General features: G+C 34.1%; 4 protein-coding genes across 8 annotated transcripts; 2 read left to right on the top strand and 2 right to left on the bottom strand.

Annotated features, from left to right (window-relative positions):
* LOC108220495 (uncharacterized) lies at positions 1-5,993 on the top strand. Of its 2 annotated transcripts, none has more exons than XM_017394280.2 (3): positions 1-401; positions 4,459-4,980; positions 5,215-5,441. In XM_017394280.2, exons 1-3 carry the CDS (start codon positions 114-116, stop codon positions 5,305-5,307), a joined length of 903 nt encoding a protein of 300 aa, XP_017249769.1. In that variant the 5' UTR covers positions 1-113; the 3' UTR covers positions 5,308-5,441. The 2 variants fall into 2 exon arrangements, with proteins under 2 accessions (XP_017249769.1, XP_017249768.1); XM_017394279.2 differs by lacking the exon at positions 5,215-5,441 and adding an exon at positions 5,618-5,993 and having other exon boundaries at positions 2-401.
* Positions 5,994-8,800: 2,807 nt separating this feature from the next.
* On the top strand, positions 8,801-10,599 carry LOC108222064 (transcription factor MYB60). Its single transcript, XM_064093009.1, has 3 exons — positions 8,801-9,166; positions 9,415-9,544; positions 9,636-10,599. Exons 1-3 carry the CDS (start codon positions 9,034-9,036, stop codon positions 10,366-10,368), a joined length of 996 nt encoding a protein of 331 aa, XP_063949079.1. The 5' UTR covers positions 8,801-9,033; the 3' UTR covers positions 10,369-10,599.
* Positions 10,600-18,490: 7,891 nt separating this feature from the next.
* LOC108222456 (inactive glucose-1-phosphate adenylyltransferase small subunit 2, chloroplastic) lies at positions 18,491-21,583 on the bottom strand. Of its 2 annotated transcripts, none has more exons than XM_017396374.2 (9): positions 20,955-21,583; positions 20,585-20,875; positions 20,152-20,418; positions 19,843-20,010; positions 19,637-19,740; positions 19,291-19,405; positions 19,070-19,168; positions 18,870-18,986; positions 18,491-18,754 (listed from the first exon to the last, which is right to left on the bottom strand). In XM_017396374.2, exons 1-9 carry the CDS (start codon positions 21,126-21,128, stop codon positions 18,638-18,640), a joined length of 1,452 nt encoding a protein of 483 aa, XP_017251863.1. In that variant the 5' UTR covers positions 21,129-21,583; the 3' UTR covers positions 18,491-18,637. The 2 variants fall into 2 exon arrangements, with proteins under 2 accessions (XP_017251863.1, XP_017251864.1); XM_017396375.2 differs by having other exon boundaries at positions 19,291-19,402; positions 20,955-21,581.
* Positions 21,584-21,927: 344 nt separating this feature from the next.
* On the bottom strand, positions 21,928-25,974 carry LOC108222214 (protein DETOXIFICATION 21-like). Of its 3 annotated transcripts, none has more exons than XM_017396123.2 (9): positions 25,890-25,974; positions 24,997-25,273; positions 23,795-24,336; positions 23,533-23,619; positions 23,393-23,449; positions 23,013-23,251; positions 22,745-22,863; positions 22,286-22,372; positions 21,928-22,205 (listed from the first exon to the last, which is right to left on the bottom strand). In XM_017396123.2, exons 2-9 carry the CDS (start codon positions 25,255-25,257, stop codon positions 22,125-22,127), a joined length of 1,473 nt encoding a protein of 490 aa, XP_017251612.1. In that variant the 5' UTR covers positions 25,258-25,273; positions 25,890-25,974; the 3' UTR covers positions 21,928-22,124. The 3 variants fall into 3 exon arrangements, 2 of the variants coding, with proteins under 2 accessions (XP_017251612.1, XP_017251611.1); XM_017396122.2 differs by lacking the exon at positions 25,890-25,974 and adding an exon at positions 25,514-25,838; XR_010292044.1 differs by lacking the exons at positions 21,928-22,205; positions 25,890-25,974 and having other exon boundaries at positions 22,745-22,871; positions 24,997-25,837.
* Positions 25,975-26,119: the final 145 nt, after the last annotated feature.

Raw genomic sequence — 26,119 nt, 5'->3', positions numbered from 1 at the left:
AGAACATATCCCTCCGAGGCTCCGACCCTCCCTAAATCCAGTAGAATATATTCATTGGTCATTTTATCCTCAATAATATATACACCCCGGTCTAAATATCTCTGTGTGTATCAATGGCGGCAACAACTGTGCTAAGAACAGCCATTCTTGGTGGCCCTCAAGCTTCAATAACAAACCCACATCACAATTCTTTTCCTAAACTTGTAAGCTTTCTTATGTCAACAAGAAAACCAATATGGCCAAGAAGTCATTTTGTAAGTATCAAGTTCAATTCTGCTAAGTTCTGTCCTGAAGTGTTGAAAAGACATCGTTTTGGTCTTGGTTCTGTGGGTTTTGCTTCATCCGGAGAGAGTGTTGAGACCCAAGAAGTGGAAGATGAGGTTTTTGATTCTCAGCTTCAGGTACATTGGCTGAACACCCAGGAATTGTATTTATGTTTATATATAAATGGTAGTTTGAGATTTATAATGATTTTCTTTTGGGTAAGTATGATTGTTCATTGGGAGGGGTAGTCCTGATTTTATATCTGGATATCAAAGGTTTAAGCTTTAAGTATATGTGTGTGAGTTTTCTTAGTCGAATTTTAAGAAATTGTGTTATATTAGTGGCTTTCAGCATATGATGTTTTCAGCCTGGAGGGTCTTTAGAAATAGCAGAACCCTGGGAGGAGCTAACTAAGACGTTATGATTTATAGCCGGAGTTTTTTCTCTAAGTCCTATCTTGTTAAGTAGAATTAGACCTGGCTTATCTTGTATAATCAGCAAAACATTTGTTAGTAAGTAATTTAGACTGTAAAGCTGTTGCACTTAAGAAATCATTTGTTGTGATTATAATTTGGTGTGTACTTTTACTGTGTATATGATTTGTAGGAAGATATTTGAATATTTATGTTTAGGGATGTGACCCCCCTTTACGGATAATAGATGGGGCAAGCACTACTTTATCAAATTGCTGGTAATTAATAACAGGAAACTATGTATCTGACCACGTCTTACATCACGTTAACTTGATGTTTCTGTGATTGCTGCTGAGATTTGTAATCAAAAAGATAATATTTGCTTGAAAAAATCACATACTGTTCTCTGGAATATTAGTCATTGTTTATATAACAATCCCGAGATTGTTCAGCTATTCTTAATACTAATCAGGACAGCACAGTAGTGGCTGTTGACATAATGCTTTGTAATATATAAATTAAGTTTCAGTTTGTTCAGTATAAGGTTCAGTTTGTTCCACAACTAAACCAATTTAGTTTATTAAAAGAATGATTTGAAGCTGTTCAATTTCCCTATGGAAGTGGTAGACTAGTAAGAGGTGGCAGATGAGGGTTTCCCATGAATGTTGAACTATACAGTGGCCCTTATTTCTTAATGCAGCACATTAAAATGTTTACATATTCAAGTATTGCTAGAAATTTTAGTACAAAATTTGATGCTTTACGAAATTATAACAGCACAGTTAAAGTTTATTAATCACCTGACTAGAGTATGGAAAAAGGTCCTGGCCACCTGAAAATTTTGGTAATTTTATTTTTTTTTGAAAATATGCAAACTTATCATTTTTCATGTGCTCATATTCGGCATGGAGGGATTGGAATCTTGTCTCTGAGGCTCTTTGTTCTTGCAAAAGAGCTAGTCCTTTATTCTTGTATGCTCCCCCCTTTGTAATATATGTATCTTGCTAGAGAAACAACTAATTAGTATGAGCTGACAATAATGTTGGATTCTTTGCTGGAGTGTACTTTAGGAAAGGTTCTCACATGAGGTTGTTTCATTGTATATGTAATACATTGAGATGCTCAACCCAGCATCTGCCAAAATAATATTCTTAAATACTTTTAGTGCTTAAATAGACTGGGATTGATTGTTGAGGTTGATATGGGAATGGCATTTTACACAATGTATCAGAATTATAGATGTGGACATGCGTACGGTATATTATATATATATACTTTGCTGAGTTATGGACTCCACTTCACACTCAGTATACTTAACAATATTAGATATTTTTATATGCATGTCATTGTTATTATAATATTTCTTGTTTGACTTCTTGTGGTCAAATTGACTAGACTTTGACTGAAATTTACATATATTAAATAATTGAAAAAAATTATAAAAATATATTACTAAAATCTACATTTTTTCTACTTGAAGATGTATTTTTCGATTTTTAGAGATCATGTAAGAATAATTACTTATTAGAGCATCTCCAACCATGTAAAACCCTTGGCTAAAAAGTGAGCTAGCATACTTAAAATAAAAAAAATTAGCCAAAAGCTCCAAAAACTCAACTCCAACCATGCTCACCTGTTGTCTATAAATTTAGCCAACCTCCTATGGATGGCTAAATTTGTCGAACCTCTACAGGTCTGTAAGAAAATTTGTAGGAAGATTGTACATCATTTATTACCATATTGAAGTAATATATTCTATTTTAACAATTTAAAATATTAATAACATACTATTTTTAAATTATAGCCAACCAATATAGCCAGTACCATTGAAGCAAAATGTCTTACAGATTCAGCAAATTTTACATAATGTCTTACAGATCCAATTTAGCCAACGATTATAGCCAACACCGTTGGAGATGCTCTTATATGTCAAAGTTTGGTCAATCTGATCATAGAAAGTCAAACAAGACAAAAGAAGTGGGATGGAGGGAATAATAAGTATCAGTTTTTCACTGTATGGTACTTGTTTCATTGGGTGCCTTTCTTCAGGTGGTATATGTCTACTTCATAAAAGAATAAAATAATCAAACTTCAAAACAGAGCGAACTAATGGGTCTTCACTTTGTTTTGAAAAGCTTAGTAACTTAGGAAGTCTCCGCCTACGGGCTGGAGAACCATGACTGAGCCATGAAGCACACTTTCCTAAAAAAGTGTAGTAGTAAGTTGACCTGACATTATTTGTTAAACAGTTGCCATCAATGTAATCATCAAATCAGACTGTTAAGACTGCAGTAGCTCAATTTGGCCGGGTTTTATTGGAAGGCTAAAGCTTGCTCATAAAGAAGAGGCTTCAGTTAATTGTCAACCGAAGGTTACAGCTTAGATTCTTCCTTATATCTAAGTTTCAGTGTCAGCTTAGGATTTCTTGGTTTTTAACAGCTTCATAGCTTTTCATAGGTATCTAAGCCTTCAACTCTTTTAGTTCGTCCCAACTCTTGTTTCCGGTTTTATATGTTACTGTAAAACTTAAGGCTATTTCTCATTTGACTGAGGGTAAAACATGTACGTATATATAATAGATGTGCAAGTGTTTTGTTTAATGTTAAGTACCAAATTAGCTGAAAATATGATACAGTTTGGGTTTGCCAAAATAAAAAATAGAAAAAGAGAGGGTGAAGGCCAACTTTAACCTCTTATGCAAAGTCTACAAAAATAACTGTTTTCAGTATCATGAACAAAAGTAGCATAAACATTATGTAGTTGAGTATTACTAATTTACTACTGTATTACGCATTCTGCTCTGGAGTATCCACATAGGAAAATATTTTAGGACATTGGATACTCATTTTTCTCTGGAGTATCCTGTATTATTTAAAACAAAATACCCTACTCATACATGCATATATCTCGTATGGATAGATACAATATATACATATATATCTTGTGTTGCACGGTGCAACTTGCACCAACGGGGGTACAGATGGGTAATGGTGTATGCCGACATGAGGGGAAAAGATGGAAATAAAAAGTGCTATACAATCAATTATGTCTATATAATATCATTAGATACACCTTTAGGGTATGTTTGGGAAGAGATGGAGGAGATGCAAATCGGCACCAACTGCATCTTAATACACATTTGAGAATGGCAGGTCTGAAATGCTAAACTTGGCCATATTCTTGAAAAGAGCTAATATAGTGCAATTTTAGGTTAATAAGGTTCTGTCAATTTTTCAAGAAAGATGCAGTCTTCTTCTTTGGGGTTTAAGCTGTTTATTGGTATTATTTTGAATTCATTAATTCAAAAAAAAAGGACACCATCAGCCAAGAATTTACACACACACACACACACACATGTATATTTTATAAACAAAACTAAGTAAAATCAAAATTTAAAATTTTTAAAAAATATAAAAGCATATTATATATATGTATGTTGTATTTCTTTCGGGTTTCAGGTTTCGGTTCGTAATACCTAATATCCAAATCCAAACTTTTTTGGGTTTGAAAAATGAATCCAAATTCAAAATATCGGATTTGATAAAATCCATTCGGGTCATAATCCAAAATATCAGATTCGATAATATCCAAATCCAAAGTCATGAGTATTATTTGGAAACAAATTTTTAGGTTGGTTTAACTGTTGTATCCCTCATTAATGTAATTGTTTGTAAAATTTGTATGTCACCTTGCAGACATGTTTTTTACATGTGCTTTAGTCCATATACCCTATAGTAAGTATTTTAACTGAATCTGTATTGTTTATACATATATTTAATAGGATGATGCAGACAGTGCTGCGGTGGAGGACGATGGTGAGACCGCAACTGAAGATGAGACTAGTGAGGAAGAAGAACCAGCTTCAGCCATCATAGCTTCGCTTCAGGTTTACAAAGAGGCAATTGCAAACACTGACGAGGCCAAAATTGCTGAGATAGAAGCTCTTCTAAAATCTTTCGAAGATGAGAAAGATGCTCTAGAAAGCAAAGTGGCGAGTTTGTCCACAGAAATTTCATATGAGAGAGATCGGATTCTCCGGATTAGTGCAGACTTTGAAAATTTTCGAAAAAGAACTGAGAGGGAACGGTTTTCGCTTCTAACAAATGCGAAAGGGGAAGTCGTGGAAAGTCTTTTACCTGTTTTAGACAATTTTGAAAGAGCCAAATCCCAGATCAAGGTAGAGACGGAGGGTGAGGAGAAAATCAACAATAGCTATCAGAGCATATCCAAGCAATTTGCGGAGGTTCTAGGGTCTCTTGGCGTTTTACCTGTTGAGACAACTGGGAACCCCTTCGATCCCATGGTAAGCCGAGTTATTTACACTGTACTATATGTTTCCTAGGTCAGATATGCCTACGTGCCTTTTATCTCCTTCACAAAGTTATGTTCTGCTATATAGATTTTAAATTTAAATATTTATGCAATGTATGCATTTCCAGAAAAATATCGAAGCATGTGCTTTTCACTTCAGTGAATAAGTTACATATTCCTCTGGTGCTCATAATGATTCGTCCCTTCAATCATTGGCTTGATGCAGGCAAGCTCCCGAGTTGGCTCCAAATTCAGTCGATTACTTAATCAACTATTTCAAATGGTGAATAGAGTTAAATCAGGCTCTAAGAAGATCTGATATGCATTTAGTTTAAACCATGTCTTGATTGATTTGAGCCAACTCAGGTGAGTTAGCATGAGCAAAAATGTACCACGAGGACCTAACCTTGTAAAAACCTTACTTTATAATGGAAAGATTACTATTCCTCTTCAGTTCTTCATGTCTGTGTAGTGTCATAGGGTGGTGGAAATCAAAGGAGGGGAAACATGTTTGAATCACATAATAATGTGTTGGTGGATAATGGAATGCTACTGACTGATTGTAAGTTGGACTTCTAAAATGCTTAATGATAGTTTTGATGTTTTCTTTTTCTTTTGGTTTGTAAAAGCTGCATGAAGCTATCATGCGTGAAGATTCTGACGAGTTCGAAGAAGGCATTATACTTCAAGAATTTCGCAAGGGGTTTAAGCTTGGTGACAGGCTCTTACGTCCATCAATGGTGAAAGTATCGGCTGGTCCAGGACCTGCAAAGTCTATATCAGTGCAACCATCCGGGGCATCAGAGGGATCAGCGGATGTTCCTGAAGCCAGAGAAGAAGACAGCGCAGAACCAGCACCCCCTGAGGATTAGTAAAAATTGCAACTGCATTTTTGTATAAGTAGATATGTTTTATACTCAATGATTATCTTGCTAGAATTTGATATTGTCCTGCGCAAGCAGATCAGATCTGAAGGTATAGAAATTATAGAGTTTTATCTGGAAAGCCATCTCAGAGCCAGTCGATGCTTGAAAGCTACATTGGAAATGGTATCTTTTAGACAGTCTTTAAGTTGATTAAAAGCTGAAATCACCATGGCTTCCTATTGCAGCATTTTCTTCTTGATCATGACAGTTATAGGAGTACAAGTTTACTGTTAGTTTCAGAATGAGTTATGTTGGCACTTCAAAGGTAAACGTGGAATCTAAAATCTACACTATGTTTCACTATTGGCAGTCTAAACTCTATAGTCAAATGCAGGATTTATATATACTTTGTTCCTTATACTTTTCTTACTGAAACGGGTTGCATTATAAAACCATTTCCAATAACATATATCCAATATTACGTATGATAAAATAAAAATTAAATGATTATGTTAAAAAATTATTGTAATATTGTTGTTTTTTATAATTTTATTCAACGTTCTATATGGGGCCAACTTCCAAATATAAGTTTAAAATATTATCAATAACATATCTTGCACATATTCTAATATCCCCGAAACGATTTTCAGCACACTAATGGACACTCGTCTGGAATAGACGCGTGTCAAATTCTTTCAAAGCTATTTTGACAACATTTATTTAAAAATAAATAAATTAGGCAGCATTCTAATAAATTCTTTCAAAGCTTAGTGTAGCCTGACATGACAATTTTTTAAAAAAGAGCAAATAATAGAATATAAATTGAAGCCACTTAATCCACTGTCTAGAGCTGATTTATGGTATTTTTTTTTGCTGTTTAGCGTCTGAAATGATATGAGAAAAAATGAAATGAAATGAAATTTGTATTCTAAATCAAGATTGGTTAGAAAAAAGGTATATAATTTTTAATCTTTCAATTATTTTATTATAATCATTTGAGCTAGAAATCGAACTTATAAAGATAATAATCATTCCATTTTAACATCACGTTTCTTACGATCTTTATCACAGAAAATATAAACTCACCCATATTATTATTTTCTTCACAAATTTTTTTTCTAATTGTCTAACTCATTTTTCTCTCGTTCCATTCTATTCGAAAACGAACAAAATTTTAGTGACTAATTGATAAATTCATCAATTTTAGAGTGATAATTAAGCGGTCGATCAAAAAAAGTGGCCAGAAGTGAGGCGCACCTAAATGACCGGTTGAGGAGGCAGAAATGATAAAGAGTGAAGAAGGGTGGCAACTTTGGCATGTGACTCTGAATGGAAAGTGAAAGGAAATTGCATTTAATTGCCGTCCTCAATTAATTCTGATTTTTCGTGTTTGCTCATGTTTTTCGACTAGTTTCTCACCACCCCTCATCAATGTTGAGAGTTTTTGCAGTCACTCATGTTCTGATGTTCATATATGTAAGAAAATGTACAGGGGTGTATTCGATTGGGATTTTAATGCATTGTTTTTAGTCTATGAATTTTAATGGATTGTATGGGATTTTAATTTTGTGCGGATTTTCGATGAAATGTCGCAGAGTTGATAGGATTTAGGTACAATGCTTCAAAATCCCATTGAATTTGGTGGGATTTCAAAAAACTTAAAATACACTGAAGAATGCCATAAAATCCATCATTTTATGAAATGAAAAAAAATCCATCAGCATTTGAATACCATCAGATTTTAATGGATTTTAAACAATCCTAATTGAATACCATCGGATTTTAAAGCATAATTTAAAATCCCAATTGAATACCACCAGATTTTATAGTATAATTTAAAATCCCAATTGAATACCTCAAGATTTTAATGGATTTCAAACAATCCCAATCGAATACCCTCGGATTTCATGAATGCAAAAAAATGTTTTAAAATCCCAATCCAATACACCCCTCGTAGTATACGAAACACTGATGGGAATAATTTTTTTGGACACATCCATTTATTTTTATAGCTAAATTTAGCAATGAACATACCTTGGACATGCATCTAAATTTTATAGCTGTTGCATTACTCTGGGAAATGCCTAACAACATCTCTTATATCAATCAAATATATTTAAAGAAATATGTTAAGAACAGAAGATATTCTATTCTAAAAAAAGAAGAAACAGGAATGTAAATTTTTTAGCACAGACTTCTAAATTTTTTGACTGCAATATTAAGTATGTAATATTTTTTGCCAAGTCATTATTTGAAAACAAATTTGAATGAAAATATAACATTAATATTACAATTGAAAAAATAAAATTTTAACAATAATGAGTTTAACTATACATTCAAAGGACATAAAAATCAAGCTATATATTTATATTTCGGAGGAAGTATATAACTGTTCAAAGTATGCCCCCCTCGGACTCTCAGCTCATTGCTAGTTATTGCTTCAATATTATTTCGTTTATAAAATATAATTCTACAAATTGTTCTAATTTTATTCTCCTTAATAAAATATATTGTTCAAATTTTTATCGAGAAATAAAAAATTTTAAAAATGAGTTGCATTATTAAAGTTTATAGAAGTGTTAATTAAAATAGGTGACAAACAATTAAGAAAATATATAGAATTGAGTGGAACATAACTTTTCCGCTTTTTCCTGGAAAACTTATGGTTGATGTTCATAGTGCTTTAAAAACCGTATTAGAAGTTGATTACTATATTGACCCCATGGAGTGTGGTTGGACGCGCTTAGGGCTTACCCCCTGAGGTCACGAGTTCGATCTCTGGGCACTCCCAAAGTAAGTGGGCTACCATGCTAGGGGTATGAGTGTGCTAGTAGGCAGTAGCCTAACCCGAAAAAAAAATCGTATTAGAAGTTTAATATCTTTTGACTGGTGTATGGTGAATAGATCTTTTGTGTGTATATATAGGAGTGCTTCTTTGTGATATATAGTGTATATAAAGATCTGCACTGAACATTTATGAAAGAACTACCTTGGGTTTCCTCTTGTCTGGGTCAACTGCTGTGGGTGCATATATGAAACTCACATGACTGTGTCACTTTATTAATTCATAAAGGTGTGCAAAAGCAGTAAGATATATACAAGTAGAACTGTAGATGCTACAGAGTTGCAGATCTCATCAGTTGGAAGAGGAAATAGCTAGATAGGGTGGTAGCTAGGGCATGGGGAGGCCTCCATGCTGTGACAAAATAGGTATCAAGAAAGGGCCTTGGACTCCTGAAGAGGATATCATTCTTGTTTCCTACGTCCAGGATCATGGTCCTGGTAACTGGAGATCTGTGCCTACAAACACTGGTAATCTCTCTCTCCCTCTCCCTCTCCCTCTCTCCCTCTCTCTCTCCCTCTCCCTCTCCCTCTCCCTCTCTCTCTCTCTGTCTCCCTCTCCCTCCCTCTCTGTCTCCCTCCCTCCCTCTCTCTCTCTCTCCCTCTCTCTCTCTCAGTTCTCTCTCTCTCTCTCTTTCTCCCTCTCTCCCTCCCGATCGACACACACTCTCTCTCTCTCTCTCTGAATTCATATATTTAATCTTCTGTTGTTTTTAAAGGGTTGATGAGGTGTAGCAAAAGTTGCAGACTGAGGTGGACCAATTACCTGAGACCAGGAATCAAAAGAGGAAACTTCACCCCTCATGAAGAAGGCATGATCATTCACCTCCAATCCTTACTCGGTAACAAGTACGTTCATCCTCTTAATTTCTGACAAATTCTCCACAACTGCCATCAATTCATTTCAGATCACTCCATAATCTAAACAAACCAAACGCAGATGGGCCGCAATAGCTTCGTACCTTCCCCAGAGAACCGACAATGACATAAAAAATTACTGGAACACTCACTTGAAGAAGAAAGTCATCAAGAAGTTACAAAATTCAGGATCTTCCTCAGATGATCAGAAATTATTCAGCACTCCTGAAAAAGCAAATCACATAACAGACCAAGCTTCGACAACCACGAGCACTCTCAGGTTAGACCATGCCAGTAACTCTTCTAGCAGTAATTCTAACACAGTGTATGCCTCCAGCACAGAGAACATTTCAAGGCTTCTTCAAGGATGGATGAGATCATCTCCAACAACGAAGAAGATGGATGCAAGTACTCATGATGATTCCTCAAGAACTTCCATATTTGGCTTTAGGCCAAAGGCTGATGAGCACAAAGAATATTGCACCCAAGACCTAATATCCAATGAAGAGTTTGAGTCTATCTTATCTTTAGATAACTTAAACACTGGTGCTAGTAACATGGCCTCCTGGGATGATCATCATTACTCCGACAAAGCTGATGATCATGACGATGACAACCATGATCACGACGAGGTTAAGCATGATAATGGGGAATTAGCCAAGAAAGTGACCGATTATGATCACATGAGTATGAATAATCCTCCTCCTCCGCCTCCACCTCCATTATCGTTTCTTGAAAAATGGCTCCTGGAAGAAGCCTCCACAACGGCTCAAACCGAGGACATGATGGAATTGCCTCCGATTTTCTCTACATGATCACACAAAACTTGCATTGTTTAAATCAGAGCAAAATGCTCTGGGCACTTTTTAAGTAATTTATTAATTATTTTTAAACCTCTTTCGGTCATTTATCCCCTCACAAACTCATGAGGTAATAAAATCTGGAGGCTAATTAATTAAACTTTGTTTTACTGGGAATTCTGAAAAGTTGGAATCCTTAAGTGTTTGTAACTTAAATTTGTATTTGATGGACATGTGTTTTTCTTCCTTCTGGTTGCTCTTACGTATTTTTCTTGCAATAGTGAATCGACTGTAGACAATTATTAGCAGTTTTTTTTTAACTACACTATTGTTTAGCGGAAAAATGACTTATTCTGCATTTTTAATCTTCCTTCAGAAAAATGATGTCTTCTTGATTTTTTATATTCCTGTAACTTTTTTCTGTTGAAAGTGTTTTTTTCCCTGTTTGAAGTGTAATACTACCGTTCGAACCGGCTGCCATCTACTTTATACTAGGGTTAATCCAATTTTCCTCATGCGCGTATTTTTTTTCTTTTGCTAATTCAACATATGAATACAGTACATATATACTCTACAAATTTCTCAACTTATACCGACAGCAAGATCAAGTTGTTCTCTAAACGAGCTCCTAAACTCGATATAAAAAATTTGATTTAAAATACGATTCTAACCGTGTTTGATGATTCTCTAAATCATTACATATCCGCAAGTTTATTAGCTATGTCCTATTTTTAAGTGACCATGCATTAGCCATCCTTATTTTTTTTCTTTTTAAATAAAAATTTTATTTCCCACCTTTTCTACAAGAAATTCCCACTATTTTATACATTATTTATTATTTGTCTCAATTATTTTTCCTTTACTAATTTAAATATATTATTATAATAAAAATGATGAATGAATACACAGATTGTTTGTTGTTGCAGTGACGTACAAAATATTAGTGGTCCTGAATCACCAAGACAAGTCTAACAATTATCTAGTATATCTCCCATGTATAATATAGAATTAAGAATCCTAATAATTTAACTACTAATTCATGTGTTAAAAATACATAAGGAATGACTCGTGATTATCTAAGAACATGTGTGCTAAATTTGAGTGCGCGATCTAGTGATTTAGGTACTAAAATATAGTTGGAGTCGTATTTTAGATCACATTTTTCTATATTTAAATTTTAGGCAACTCAAATGGATTGAGTAGAGTCGGAGATGGTCCCGGGTAGGTGATGTCATTTCGGGATGGATGATAATATGTAGGAGCGAGTGATGGCATATAAGTCTGGATTATCTTGATTTGTCTTCAAAATTTGTATTGAATAATTTGTGTTTGTATTTAATAATTTGTATATTATTATTAGTATATATAAGTAATGTATACTAATTTGTTAGAATTTTTGACCGACGTGATGAGTTATTGGATGCTGCATGCATCTAAACGGAGGTTTGAGATATTATACTAATGTATCTTAGAAATACAATAAATTTAAAATATCATATTATAAAGTTTTAACCATCATTTCAAAGCACCATTATTAGAGATGCTCCAGAAATTTATGTTAACCAAATATATTATGTGCTAGATATTATGATATTATATTTTACTCCATAAAATAATCTGAAAATGTATAGAGGCCGTTTGGGTGAGCTTATAATAAATGCAATAGTAGGAGTTAGAAGCAAGTTAAGACTTATAAGTGATTAAAGTGTTTGAGAAGCAAGTAGAAGTCCTGAAACAAAAGCTAGCATTTCTGGCTTTTTATAAGTACTTCTTGACTTTTTACACAAACGATACGAAATAAGTGCTTCTGACTTATAAACCCAGAAGTCGGCTTTTAAGCTGTTGCCAAACAGCCCATAATACCTGAGCTTGTAATAACACACTAGCTGTAACTTCTAGGGCTGTTTAACGAACCGAGCTGTTCGCGAACAAGCTCGAGCTCGGCTCGTTAAGAGCTCGTTCGGCTCGGCTCGTTAAGTTAACGAGCTCGAGCTCGAACACAAAAAATTGTTCGTTAAGTAAACGAGCTCGAGCCGAGCTTTTAGTATGTTCGGCTCGAGCTCGGCTCGAGCTCGACTCGAGCTCGCTCGGCTCGAGCTCGACTCGTTAAAGCTCGAAAAAATGTAATATTTTTGGGGTTTTTTTTTATAATTTATATATGTTATTGAACTCAGAATTCAACATATAATTTATATATATATATTTTAGTGATGTAACCAAAATTTCGGAAAATAATAATTTTATATGGTTTGCTATTTTGACAGTCAAGTAGAAGGTTAACTAGTACCGCAAACTAGTGTTTAATCCTAAATTAGTGTTTCAATTTTTTAAAAAATATTTCTTACCGATCCAACCTCATGGATGTTAACATATATACATTTTAGTGATATAAACAAAGTTTCAAAAAAATTAAAATTATTTGGTTAGCTATTTTAAGAGTCAACTAGCGGTTTGTCTTTATTTTTTTTCTGGCTCGGCTCGACTCGACTCGACTCGGCTCGGCTTGTATTTGTTCGCGAACAAGCTCGTGTTCGGCTCGTTAGTTAACGAGCCGAGCTTGAACACAATTTTTGTTCGATAAAAAAGCTCGGCTCGGCTCGGCTCGTCAGAAAAAAAATTAAAGCTCGGCTCGGTTCGGTCAAAACTCGGCTCGGCTCGGTTCGTGAACAGCCCTAGTAACTTCTAAGCCTGTAGCTCTTATTGTCTGTGCATGTCAGTGTATGCAAGGAGTCAGGTGTACAGTATCACGAAAGTCTCGCGATCGACAAACAAAGAAGGTGGCAAATCATTAACATACATACACACGATTAACAGTTGGCTTCAACAAACACCGCACATATATAAGCATTCCTCTCCATCTTTTAACGAACCCAAACTTGGCACAAGCTTGATGCATGTGACCTCCTTCTCACCTTTCGGTGTATAATTAAGCAATCGCATTAACTCTACTTGCTTTAATTCTCGTATATTTTATTGTTATGTATTTTCTTCTCCTCTCATTTTTGTGTGTCTCCGTCTATGCACCAAGTTTTTAGCTCGCATAATTATGATCTTAGTCTGTCTAATAGAGTTTCTTAGAGCAAGTCCAACAGTGTCCTAGTTGAAGCCCTAAATATAATATAAAAAATTATGTCCAAGTAGTTTAGGACATATTCAACCAACTTCAACTCCAACAATGTGCCTTATTTTCTCTATTTGTTTAATATTTTATTATTAAAAGTTCACTTTCATCATTAAAACATAATATAAAGTAGAGAGAGAAAGAGACTGTAGATAGAAATTTATTATAAAATATGGAATAGGGCAAGGAGAGAGAGTGCCTCAAATATGGGGCTTGAAGGAGTTGTCCTAGTGATATAAGGCATCACTAGGACATTGTTGGAGCAGTCTTTTTTATCAAATGCCCTAAATTTTAACTTAGGACAACAATTTGAGGCACTCTTGGACTTGCTCTTATGGACCAGCTTGTCTCTCTCTTTCTGCCTACTCAACACTAACCGCTGAATAGCACCTCAGCCTCATTTATATCTACTTCTCCTCACTAAAGAAAGACGAGTAAAATACTAACGGTTTTTCTATGATGTGTTCATGAGAACACAATAAATACAAAAGTTGATAAGTTTATCTTGTTTAATTAATTTACGTACACTCTTTAATGACGGTGATCCTCCTTCAATTCACAACAACCACACTAATCGAAATACACCAAATTTAAAGATTTAGTGTTTAGCATGTAGCATTTGTCTATGGACACACAAGACAAACCCAAATACTAATGCAAGAGTTCTAGACCCTTTATTTTATGATAAATATTTGTTGTAAAGATATGTCTATGATGTTTGGGTTAACTTGCTTTATGTAATGAGGTGGAATAGAAATGAGAAATAAATTAATATTATAAGTTATTAAAGTGTTTGGAAAAGAAGCAGAATCCTTCCATTGAAACTTCCGAAAAGATGAAAGATATACGTATAAAAGATATACGTATATACATACATATACATACTGAAATATTCTATCAAATGATTAATGACGACCTGAATCTATATTTTATTTCCAACTTCTTAATTTATTTGAACGGGTTTAGAAAAATAGAAGTAATTTACTTTGTTGCTCAAACAGGGGCTATATCATCAAGTGAACTACCCTTTCTACTTTACTTCTATAACAACTATATCCGATATAATATTGTTTATTTCCCGAACTCTCCTTCGTTAACAAGCATATGTTTTAGTCGAAACCCTACATAAATGAATAATAAATTTGCGTACTAAATTTTGAGGACACATATGTTGACTTTCGGACTACTCTTTACAGCCATGCCATTCAGGACTTAATATCTGGATTAATCAATCTCTTTCAGATTTGATTATATTGCTATCAGTTAAGGCCACCGTTTTTATTACCAAGTGCATTAATATTTCAGTCTATTTTGTTCCTTGCATTTGATGCATTTATAAACAAAAACATTAGTTTGAAATTGACCGTAACGATTAGTACCGGCTACTAGCAGATTACACCCCAACTAAGCCTTAATGTTATAACTATAGCCTTCAAATTAGGTAAGAGTTTTCCTATTATATGGACGATTTTTTTATTTTCTTAAATAGATTTTCTTTGTCATGATTCAATTGAGATAATTTAAAGACTAAAAACACTTGTATATACTATAATACAAGCATATTTTCAAATCACATTAATTTATGCATTATTCTTAGAAATTGTGATGTTTTTTCAATAATTTTTAACATTGTTATTTTCTATAACTAAGGATTAACAAATTGAGATAATAAAAAAATTATAAAAAGAAGTTCGTAAGTTTGTAAATTAAAAAAAAAATTATTTGATCATGTCTCTATATATAAATATGTCTCCTTAATTATAAAGTCTTCCGCTCGAAAACAAATACAAACAATCATATAACTCTCTTCTTCACGTGTTTCAATACAAACCCGAACTATCATGTTACCTTTTTTACTCTAATACAAACTTTTTTCTTATAGATGAATACATATGAAATATAAAAATATATGATTTAAAACTAACTAAAAAACACATTATCATATTAATATTAGAAAAATATTCGCAAATCAGATAATAAAAATATTTAAGTATGTATACTAATGATTTATAATATAAAAGAATATTGTAAAACCTAAATTTTCAAAAGAGATATAGTCGATCTATTGGCTAATATAATTTAATAAATTCCGATTCATCAATAATTAAACACTAATAAATTGATGTTAAAACATAAATTATAAATAATAAATTTAAATTTATAGGTGTTTCTGCACAGATTTAATGCTTGTACTCCCTCCGTCCCATTTTACATGTTCTTTCCTAAAAAAAAATTGTCTCAAAATACTTGTCATATTTCTCTTTTCGAGGCAAATTTTTGAATGTTTTTCTAAAGAATACCCTTTCAATACAAGTTTCCATGTTTGACTATTACAAATATACAAATAAATTAATTTAATACAGTATATTTATTAGGCTTAGACAAGAAATCAAATACTCAACTAATTTTTTTTAAGTTGTGTAATTTTTTCAAAAAAACTTGTGAAAGGAGACGAAATAAAATGAACTTAAAATAAGATGTGTATACAAATTACTCCGTACCGAAAACCCTAAAAATGCATAGATTCAATGTCATCTATGTTGATATTGAGGACTGATCGATGATATTAATTAGTGGCAACTTATTTTCTATTGACTGGGGTATACATTTCACTAGAGCACAAGTGTGGGGATATACGTTATTTGTCGATTAACAAACCCGTCTGCATCATTGTGAATGACTCTAATTTGATTGCTTGATGAATGAGCGAAGATTAATTGACAACATCTTTCTATAATAAATGCCAACTAAAATGTAAACATAATAATTAGACTTTTACAAAGTTTAAAAGGGTTCTAACAACAAAAAGATACATTAATTATCTAAAAACGATGGATGGCCTAAAACCAGTGAGTTAGGAGTTTTTTTTATATTATGATTTTGAAAGAGTATAGGTTGACTTTGTCAAAAATAATCAGAGAGAAAAAAAGAGTTCAGACTGATTTTGATATATAATAACAGGGTAATCGACAAAGTGATAGCCGTAGTTTTTCAAATTTTACAAGATTTTGGTTGAATTTTAAAAACTACATGATAATGGTCAGAGTTTACTTTTGCCTTTTAACATGGTAGCAGCTGTGAATCTATGTTAATTTTACTCCGTTAACTCCAAAAAATAAAAGAGTAAATGACAAAGTGGTAGAGGTAGTTTTTTTGAGTTTTACAAAATGTTTGCTGGATTATAAAGACTACGTACTGGAGTTTATTTCTGCCTTGTAATAAGGTGGCGGTCGTGAAACTCCGTTAATTTTCCCGGTTAATTCCAAAAAAAAATTAAAAATTTAAAATGAAGGGTAAATACGTGTTTTAGGCTTATTCCCAGTCCCATCACTGCCTGCCTATATTTTTAAGTTGTTCTCGGCTCGGAATCAAGCCTTTCTCATCTATCACATTGTCCCGTCTCGATGTTACTCCATTGCCCATAATTTAATCCTGAATAAATCTAGGCCAGTAAAATTTTTTGATAAAGCAAATAGGTGTGATGGAAGAACTAGATCAGCCATTTCAAGCAATTCAAAGCCTGGAACTCGAAAAACTCAAGGAGTTCAACAAGAGACGCGTGAAAAGAGTTTCTGGAGTGCTGTTGGTTTGGTTATTGGCACTGTTGTAGGCCCTGGAATGTTGGGATATATTACCTGTTGGTTAAATCCTGTGATTGCTCATGTCTTGTTTCCTCTCATCACTGGAGCTATAATCTACCTTTTATCATTTAAGGTCACCAGGGCCGTGCCTGAGATTTCAGGTGCCTTGTGCAAAATTAAAATATGTGCCCCAACAATAAAAAGATAATAGTATTATATAAAATAATAACAATAATCATTTTATTATTATTTTAACATAATTATAAAAAATTAAAAAACTGGAAAAACAAGTACAAAAATAGTAAGCTATAATAATTATAAAAAATAATAATCATACAAAAACTAATTTAAATGTAAAATATATTAAATTTTGATGTAAAACTTTAACTAACTGATTAATTAATTAATTCTAATTTTACTTTTTCATTGAATATATAAACATTAAATAGAAACCTAATTTAAAATAAATTAGATATCCAAAAAATTAAATTATTAAAAATAATATAATGTACAAGTTGTCTAAACTAAAACTAATATTGACCATTGCATTTGATTATTAAAATCAGTAGTCTAAATTACTAATCAAACAAATTAATATTCTTATTACATATTTTTCTAATTAATTTTATTTTAAAAAAATTATAAATTACTTTATCATTAACACTAATATAATATTTTTTAATTTTACTAAGATAATATTTTTTCAATTCAAACAATACATACATATACTTGTGCCCCTAAAAAATATGGGTCCTGTTCCGTGGAACACCCCGCACACCCTCAGGCACGGCCCTGAAGGTCACAGATATCGCCAATCGATTGCTATACTTCATTATGCTATGTTCCATTAATTCACAAGCAGCTATTGGCCTTTCTATGGAGAAAAGCAGTTTAATCGGTTCCTTTCAACACACTTCATGGAGCCTCTCTTCAATCTTACCCGCTATTATGTAGTTTTTAAAATCCAGCCAATATTCTTTAAAATTTGAAAAACTACATCACCATTTTGTCATTCACTCTTATTTCTTGAAGTTAATGGAGAAAAATTAACGGAGGTTCACGGCCACCACCTTATTAAAAGGCGGAAATAAACTCCGGTCACCATTATGTAGTTTTAAAAAGTAACAGGTTACCTCTGAGAGTTCTGCAGAAGCAGAGTACCAAGCTTTAGTTGATGCTTCTTCTGAAGTTATATGGTTTCTCAATATTTTACAGGAACTTGAGGTTAATTACAATGGCCTAGTTCCTTTATATTGCGATGACAAAGTCGTTGTCGACCTTACTTCCAGTCCAGTGTATCATGCTCAAATGAAGCATATTAAGCTTGATTTCCATTTCGAGATTAAACTTGAATTGGTTGTTCATCAGATACCTACCCTGAAGAAATATTGCAAGTTCACCAGCTCTTATGTCAATCAGCTGTTGTTCAATCAGCTTGATTGGGATAATGCATTTCCTCTAATGTATATTTTTACATTCTGATAAAAAGAATGGGATCTCTGATTTTGAGCTCTGAATGGTATTATTGTTCCTAAATACGAGTAGCAGGCCATAATTTAAGGAGTCGCTTCCTAGCTAATGCTCACAAGACAGTCCCGTCTTCGATCACTGCACCCTTTAGTATCACAACAATCCCCGCTGTAATGATATAGCCCTTTGCTTCACTGCCACCTTCCTCAACATTGTCTTTGTTTACAATCTACACCACAAAACAGATATTCACCTCACTTTTAACCTACTTAAGCTTCTTAAGATGTACTTACACATGTTGTGGACTGCACTAGCAAAGTATTTATGCATATTAAGTTAAGTACCATAACATTTTTGCCTATCCTTGAGTTCTTGTCAACTATAGCTTTCCTTATGTGTGAGCCTTCCCCGATGCCAATTGGAATACTCGTAGCTGTACCCTCCCTGTCATCAGTAACACTCTGCACGTATATATATATGGTCTGTTACACATACTTGCATAGGAAAGAACAAAAGGATTTGTAGTCGTAGTAATGACTCTTACTTGGTAGATATCAGAACCCATAACCACCGAATCCTCAATTATAGCCTTATCTCCCACCCGTGTTCTCATACCAAGGATTGAGTTTTTGATTCTGCAGTTCTGAATTTAGAAATATCAAACTTTTTTGGATGAATCATCCCACCAATTGTCCATGAACAAGATTTAACAACTCTTATGTCAATCAGTCTTTAAGCCTGATAAAAAAAACTGTAGTTTCTTACACTGAGAATGCATCCATCACCAATGATGCTATTCTTTATGGCTGCATCAGTTATTATACTCGGTGGCAGATGCCGGGGCAGAGTGTAAAGAGGGAAGTCTCTATCATAGAAGCTGCTAATCAAAGATAATTTCTATAAGACCGAATGTCATAAACAATTTTTAACCAATTGTTACATTGTACATCATCCGATAGAACCAGCATTGGAGTGCCACTTCTATTTTAGCATCAACAAACAATTTTTGATGCTATATTATAGCAATTATAACAGTAGATATTTAGCAGATCTAGCGTTGGACTTGCTCTGCATCGGGTAAAAACAACACCGACATATTCAATACACTCACTTGTATGGCATGTCTGTCATCTTTGTGCTTTCCATATTCGCGTGGTAGAATGATTCAATGCTCCTCATGTCTTCCCAATACCCATCAAATTTATATGCCTGAACCTGCAATTTTCCGAAACAAAAAATATTCACCTTAACATATTATAAGATCAAGCACTGGAGAATATGTGATTCTGAGATTTTGATACTCAAAACAATGGTTACCTTCAAGCCTAAAGCTATTGCACCGGGTATTACATCGCTTCTGAAGTGATTTGATTTGGGGAAGTACTCTCTTAGAAGTTTTATCATGACAACTCTGTTAATGACATAGATCCCCATGCTTGGAAAAGTATCATGTGCATCATCAATCACCATTATTGACTCTTCAAGCTAAAAATTAGAGTTTAAAGGTTATAAGATATTATATCCACTCTGCCTGGAGATACTAGTTTCATAGATTAGCTCATCAAAAAATAATAACGGCATAATAGTATAACAAGAAATTAGAATTTTTTCAAATGAAAAAGTCACCTTAGAGTGAATGGGTGGTTTTCCTTGACATTTTATAAACTCGACAACTTGATTTTCTTTACCTACTCTGACATTCACGTATGATGGATCCCTACATCTCATGCTACTCGAGACAGCAAGAGTTACATCAGCATTGTTGTCGCGGTGAGCTTCTATAAGTTTCTGGTAGTCCATCTTGTAGAGATGATGACCAGGAAGGAGCAGAAACTCAGCTACTGGATATTCTTCTAATACCCACAAACATCTTCTCACAGCATCAGCAGTTCCCTAATAATCAATTATATACTAGGTATATGAACTTGATGATATACCTTAATAATTATCTAGGTAAAACATAACCTTAAGTTTCTTCGAGCCAATTGATTTAGGAGCACTAAAAATAACAAGCAGGCCTCAATTTTCAAGTAAACTTGTATAAGGAATAGAGAAGAACCTGAAACCAGTCCTTGTCATCGGCACTCTGATAAGCAGCTATCATTTCAACGAAACCTTCATTGGCAAGGCAGGCACCAGAATATGCTCTTGAGATGTGGGAGTTGAGAGATGTGGAATTTTTCTGTGTTAATGCATATATCTTAGTTATGTTACTGTTAATGCAATTGCTTACAACTCCATCAATGAGTCTGTAGTTTCCCGCTATTGGAATAGCTCCATCAGATCTTCTCTTTGTCAACGGATAGAGTCTTGAATGTGATGCATCGCCAAAAACTATTGCTGCTACACTCTGATGACAAGTAATTAATTATGTTATCATTATTAATGTCTATATAAATTTTGACCGTGTTTAATTACATTCAAAGTACCTGACTTGCCGGAGGTGACAGTGAGGCAGGGTAATCAGGTTGATGAGAACTGCTTATGAACGACGTAGAAGGAACATTAGATGAGACTTTGGAGGAAAACTTGCGATGAAAACAAGTGAGCTTTGATCTGATATTGAATGAACCGGTGGGATGAGAAAGCTGCAGTACTACCATGACAGTAAATATTAGAAAGGTGATCAGGGATGTGGTTTTGTGTGTTCTTGATTATTTTGCTTCATTTTATCTCCCTTTTTAAGAAAAATTGTTCTGAAAGTTTAGTCTTAGAACAGAATATTTAGCTATCTTCTCTGCATCATCTACATATAGTTAAGGATGTTCCCTGTATAACCTTGATACTTCCCTCCAGGCTGGCAGAATCTATGCATGCAGCTAGATCTGTCCGTACTTACATTTAACTCTCCAAGCTTCTCTAGCTTTTGCCTTTTTCTTGAAATGTTTGTGTAACAAACGATGTTTGATGCTATTTAGAGTTACCATTAAGCTAGGCAGCACCACACAGATTGTTTATTCACTTTATGCTACCAATGTCCCTATACCCTTTTACCATTTTTATGCAAATTTTCTTTCCTGGCCTGCTACCTTGCGTGTAGATTATGGCCATGTTCTTAAGTAAGCTGGTAACCTGCTTTTAGCCAAACAATATATTTATCTGTTTTCGACTCTCTGTTCTAGAAATCGGTAATTAATCGCGATTAATCACTGATTAATTTCTGTTTTGTAAACTGATTAAATCTCCGATCATTCAATTATTCATCCAATTAATCTCCGATCAATCCAGATTAATCCTTGTTCTGCGTCTTACCGATTAAATCCGATTACCGCTTTTTAGTGCGTTTTTTGTGTTGTTATTTTAGTAACACCATATCCATCTTAAAGAAATAATTTTGGTTAACCTCTGTTGAAAATCTCCATCAAATATGACAATAATATACTCTGGGTATGACACTTCGGGTGTTCAAACAAAATATCATCGCCCATTTAAACTTCACTTCATCTGTATCTTAAAACTCCACATTAAAACTGTTTCATCTGTAAAAAAAATGCACCCTACCATGTTGTGATTGACACTGCTACTTTTAAATCAAATCAGTGTGCATCTCAGCTGGGAACTCTCCCAGCAATACAATTAATAAGTAAAACCTTCCAGTTTCATGCATTTTGCTCGTCTGCATTAGGTTGTTGGCTAGAGTCAACAGACCAGTTGTTAACACGTTGTTTAGCAACCGATACCTGGAATTATATCAGATTTGATTAGCATATACAATACCAGGAACAGCGTAAACAGAATGGGACATAGATAAACGCTTCACCTGTTTCTCCCAGTCTGTCTTGCAAGTAATTATCATAAGAGCAATAGTTTGAATGAGTGTGCCGAACAGCATCCCAATCCAAACACCCTATGAAACAGATTCAATAGAATCAGTAATGTAAAATAATGGTGAAGAATATACAGAATAATTGAAAAATAGCAACCACCAATCAAATTTAAAATGTTTAGCCAAAATTAATGGTTAAACTACAAGGTGATGGCACATGTCTTGAATATGTAATTGTAATCACTCAAAACTCTGAATTTGTCAACAGACTATCCAATTATGGTTGTATTTCAATAATTTCAGATTGCTTTCTTTAGATGCTTGTTCTTCAACCAGATTAAGGAGAATACATCGACACTTGGTAAACAAGGCTTGGAGTTGTTCTCATGCTGTTTAGTTCCTTTCTATTTCATCACATATTACAGCAACTCAGATGGGTATAAAAACACTCACTTTAACTTGCAAGTCAAGAACATAACCAAGCACGACCCCAACTGGAATTCCGATCAAGTAATAGCATGCAATGTTCACATATGCTACAGTGCTTTGCCAACCAGCCCCAACAGCGACACCTGCACAACTGAAGCTCATGTTAATCACTTATTCATTTGCACATCGGTCTTCAGGTTAAATTAAAAAAAAATCACCCCTTATAATTAAAAAAAAAAATACATTATCCCTTAGTTCTTGAAACTAACATAGCACTGTGACACAATCTTACCCGAAAGAACTGGTTGTATGCTATTCAGCAGTATAGAGCAAGCCAGTAGAGGTGACAGATCAGCAACTGCAGCAGCAACGTCAATACTCTCTGTAAATATGTAAGCCAACCGTCCCCGAAAGAACAAGAAAAAAAGAAACAGTAAAAATCCAATTGCAGATGATGTCAGCACTATCTGCCAGATGGCGAACTTTGCAGCTTCGGAGCTTCCTCTTCCAAGCTCATTTGAGACTCGTACACTGGATGTTTTATGCAAAAACCAATATGTATAAAAGTGACAGAAAATGCAGTTGTCTTAGTTTGATTCTTCCTTTACTTATATATGGCCTAATATTTCTGAAAAAGATACAAAAGATACACCATAACAAGGTTGGTACTACCTTGCTGCAGCCAGGAAACCAAGAGCTATCATCATTTCCCAACCATTAATATTAAGGCTGCCAAAAGGAATAAAATATTTATTGCATATAGATTAAATGAACATGCCAGATTTACGCAATTATCGTGTAGAAATATGTACCAAATAGAAAGAGCATCAATGGCAACCTCCGCATTCTTCATGTTTCCTGTTAAAAGAATTAGTATTGTGCTGTACCAGAGTTCAAGGCTGCAAAAGTAGGAACAGTTCTAAAATCAGCACCCAGAATTTGTGGCTGAAAAAATGTTAGAATGAAACATAAAGAGAAATTAGTTTCAACAAAAGCACTACATGGTCTACATGATCATCTGCATAATCAGTAACTTAAAGAAAAATTAGTTGGAAAAGGGTGAATTAGACTTACCAGAGCATAACCCCAGATGACAAAGAAAGCTTGATAATAGGCCAGAGATCCTTAAAGGCCAACATTGAAAATCCTTTCCAAGTATCTGGGCACCACCCACCAAAAAGATAAACTAGTTGACCTATATTCGGAATCCAAAATGCCAAAATTGTAGAAATCATGGCACCACTAAGTCCAAAATTGTATTTTACAATTAAAAACCACGAGAGGAAAACATGGGTCGCCAGTGAAAGTAATGCCAAGTATGCGATAATCATATTCTTGCTCTGTGCTTGGAGGAACATTTGACAGGTATAAGATACAGCATAGGAAAATATCACAGGGATCAACCAGAGTGAAATGGTTCCTGCCACTTCCGCAATTATTTCATCTTGTCCCAGAGCTATTAAAATTGGTGTTGTGAAGATAAATACTGGTAATAGGGCAACTGAGCATAAGAACAGGATAAGCCATGATCTTTGAAGATATACACCAAGCATATCATATTGATTGGCACCATATGATTGGCCACATAGTGTTTCCAATGCACTAGCCATGCCCACCTGCAATGTTTAAATTCAAAACAACTGAAGAATTTATAATTGCCCTAGCCATGCCCAACTGCAAGGTTTAAATTCAAAACAATTGAAGAATTTATGATTGCCATTAGATCTCATTTTAATAAAATCAATGTCACTGCAGGTTATTTACAATACATTAGTTGATAAGAACTTCTGGCCAGGTAGGTAATTAATGGCTAGGCTAAAAAGATGACCTGTCCAAGTGCAATAGCATATCTTTCCTGCCACCAATTTTTTACATGAAGGCCACTACCATACTGGAAATTCAGGCTATTTTATGAAGCACCTCTTGGATCAAGCAAAAGATGTCATCTGTTACTACGCTATACCTTGCTGTAAAACTTCATGTGCTTCCTAATGTGAAATTTAATGTAGACTAGTTGCTTCACTTCTGTGAAAATATATACACCAAATAGCAGTAGCTACTTAAACTAGTCGATATCACATCAAGACAAAAAATTTATCATCTTAACCTTCAAATATAAAGATGGCTTTCAAATTGGATTGAGAATGTAATCATATTTATTGCTACAATAAGTGCATGTTTCAAAGTTTGAATTGAAGACCAGGTTGCAGGGATCCATTAACCATTATCTAAGTAAAACACAATACAAAAAGTGGAATAGGATATAGCAATTGTACCAGTATGCCATTTGCAAATCTTAACAAAACAGTCGACACCAGAGCATAGGCAGCAAGCTCTGTGGATCCAATGTGGCCAATGAAAGCTAGGCTAATGACGGTAACTCCAGCTGTTGAAAATCTCGTGAATATGGCAGGACCAGCCACAATCCACATCTTCTTGGTCTCGATCCATATTCTGTCTTTAAGTGTCACTTTCTCCTCAACATCTGTTGCTGTTTGAACTTTTCTCAGCAAATTTTCGTTCATACTTCCTTCCATGTCTGCTTACTTGTATCTGCAATAAACTCATAGAAATTAAGATTACATACCGTGATACAGAAGTACAATTGGCAACCTAGTTTTGGTTCCCAAGCATCAAATCCATTGTTCTCCTTGTGGTTAAATAATATATCATTAAATGCAATGGACTTTTTAACTAATTTTTGAAGAAATAAATATGATTATCATTCTCTTCACAATCTTTTCCTAAAACTCTGCGGTATTTATGTCCTTTCCCTCTTCCCTCCTTAATCACCTTCGAATGATTCTTCGTTCCATTCCTACCTCATTCCCCAAACGGAGCAATAGTACGTAATTTATACACTAAACTTAAAAACCTTGCAGAAATGACCTTCTTTGTAGAATAAATTACACCTTGAAATTTTATCAAATCATAAGGTATCTACCAGTGAATTGGCCTTAGAAAAGAATTTCACTTTAAGCAATACAGCTAATAAACTGAAACCCACAAGAGACTAAAAGGTGATATTTGAATCAGTAACAAATATCATAAAATCAATACACAAAAACTTATTACTACATACATACACTCACAGATGATGTCCAGAAACTTCGTTTGCATTAAACAAGACAACTGAATGAAAAAAAATGAGACAAGTTGCACAACTTACACCAACAAATTCGTGAAGCTTTAGTTTGTTGTTAGTCTTGCAAGAAGGAGCGAGTAATTTGAACGTGGGTGTTATCTTGGTGACGCTTCTTATATATAGCAGTTTGAATAGATAATTTTATCACATGTCTCTGTATGTATGAATAGATGATCACAGGAGAGACGGACCTGGTCTTAAAATGAAAGTCAAAAAATATTCATCAAATTTGAATACCGTCAAATTTTAATGAA

The sequence above is a fragment of the Daucus carota genome, chromosome 5 (genome assembly GCF_001625215.2).
Source record: "Daucus carota subsp. sativus chromosome 5, DH1 v3.0, whole genome shotgun sequence".
Lineage (NCBI taxonomy): Eukaryota > Viridiplantae > Streptophyta > Magnoliopsida > Apiales > Apiaceae > Daucus > Daucus carota.
This window is presented reverse-complemented; position numbering and strand designations above follow the sequence as displayed.